The sequence below is a fragment of the Phoenix dactylifera genome, unplaced genomic scaffold, assembly GCF_009389715.1.
Source record: "Phoenix dactylifera cultivar Barhee BC4 unplaced genomic scaffold, palm_55x_up_171113_PBpolish2nd_filt_p 000706F, whole genome shotgun sequence".
NCBI lineage: Eukaryota > Viridiplantae > Streptophyta > Magnoliopsida > Arecales > Arecaceae > Phoenix > Phoenix dactylifera.
In genome coordinates, this window is record NW_024068086.1 from 158,123 (window position 1) to 159,962 (window position 1,840).

Consider the following 1,840-nt stretch of genomic DNA (forward strand, 5'->3'; position numbering starts at 1 on the left):
TTCCTGTAAAGCCCTCAGTCTCAGTTTTTTGATTTTTTTTTTTAAAGGTTTAGGCATCATTTCGTATATGACGCAAATGTGCCTAAGGTGGGACCTCGCTTTTAAGATATTGAGTTGGTCTTTCGAAGTTTGGACGTTGGACGCACACCCCGTCGATATGCTCATCTAACTATGCCTTGCGTTTGGTCAAGCCCGGTTTTATTTGACCCCCCCAATCTTCTGAACAAACTCAAATCAGACCTACTTGGTGGTGGAGTAAGTTTCATGCAGGTTAGGCATACTCCTTTACTTGAGACCAAAACTCTTCACCCAGCTTGAGATATAGGTCATAGTTTGTGAATCGGACCTTTGCTGTAGGCCCAAATGCCCTGACCTTTGTGTAGCTCCCAGTTTTATACGTCGACGTGAGCTCATACTCAGATGGCTTACTACTTATATATGGATGCATGGTCATCACACACACACACACACACACACACACACACAGAGAGAGAGAGAGAGAGAAGCAGCATAATGAACTTGATTAACACAAAAAAGATATGAACCCACCTAGCAAAGCCATTTCTCTCTCAACAGGAAACGAGACAAAAGAAACCTACCTAGTACCAAAAGACTAGTATTATTTCACGCAAAACACCATGATGAAAAGCTTACCCTATTCTAAGATCAATTAAAGGTCTCTAGTCTGCTTATCGCACACCTAACTCCTGGCTTGCTTGCACTAACATGCACATTACGAGGCATTGGTCAACTACCTCATGGAAGGATCCCACCAGCACCACCACTACCAACGCCACCGCCAGCGCCACCTCCAACACCACCAAGACCGCCGGCGCCACCTCCAACACCACCAAGACCACCAACGCCACCTCCAGCACCACCAAGACCACCAGCACCACCAAGACCACCAAGGCCACCTCCAACACCACCAAGACCACCAGCCCCACCTCCAACGCCACCAAAACCACCAGCACCACCTCCAAGGCCACCTAGACCTCCGACGCCGCCAACCCCGCCGACACCACCAAGGCCACCAAGGCCACCGCCAAGTCCAGGCACGCCACCGAAACCACCAACACCCCCAGCCGCTCCGCCGAGCACTGGCAGTCCACCGATGCCTCCGAAACCGCCGACGCCGCCGAAGATAAAATTCTTCTGGTCATCGAGACCAGCAGCATTGTTGCTGGCCGGATTCTTGGCGTTTGCTGGAACTTGGCCTGGCACATTCCTAGCGTCAGCCAGAACAAGTGCCAGTGCTAGCACCGCGGACACCACACGCCACCTTGCCATCTCTCTATCTCTCTCTCGCTCGCTCGCTCGCTCTCACCTTCTCCTGTAGCTCTTGCCCTTCAGAAGGGTTTGAAGCTTCTTTATAGAGGAGGAGAGGGCGGTGGCAGCTCGGAGTAGTAAATGTGGACTTCATAACTCATAAACATGAGGCCGACGGTCTGAACTCTGAACCGACCTTTTATTACTACTGAATATTAAAGTATTTTTTTAATGTACACTCTGAAATTATATATCCTTGAAAATTCTAATACCGCCAAGAAGCAAACTGTTTACGATTGAAATTATCAAAATACTTATTAAAACCATATGAACTTGATTGATTTGTGATTGGGTGTGCCAAACTTAATTGGCCTTACTAAATTTCATTTTAATTAATTTGTAATTAATTGTGACAAACTTAATCGGTCTTACCAAATTTCATCAGCCTCATAGTACTATATAAAAACTGCTCCTGTAAATTGTAACAGATAGGCAGAAATACAATTCTCTTCTTTTTTATTCTTCTATTTCAACGTGCTTCTTTTGCGTAACCTGATGTCGTCTTCTCTTC

At 46.6% G+C, this 1,840-nt stretch overlaps 1 protein-coding gene across 1 annotated transcript; it reads right to left on the minus strand.

Annotated features, from left to right (window-relative positions):
* Positions 1-502: 502 nt before the first annotated feature.
* LOC103720669 (glycine-rich protein 5-like) lies at positions 503-1,330 on the minus strand. Its single transcript, XM_008810493.2, has one exon. The coding sequence runs from the start codon at positions 1,288-1,290 to the stop codon at positions 757-759; it is 534 nt and encodes a 177-aa protein (XP_008808715.2). The 5' UTR covers positions 1,291-1,330; the 3' UTR covers positions 503-756.
* Between the last annotated feature and the right edge of the window lie 510 nt (positions 1,331-1,840).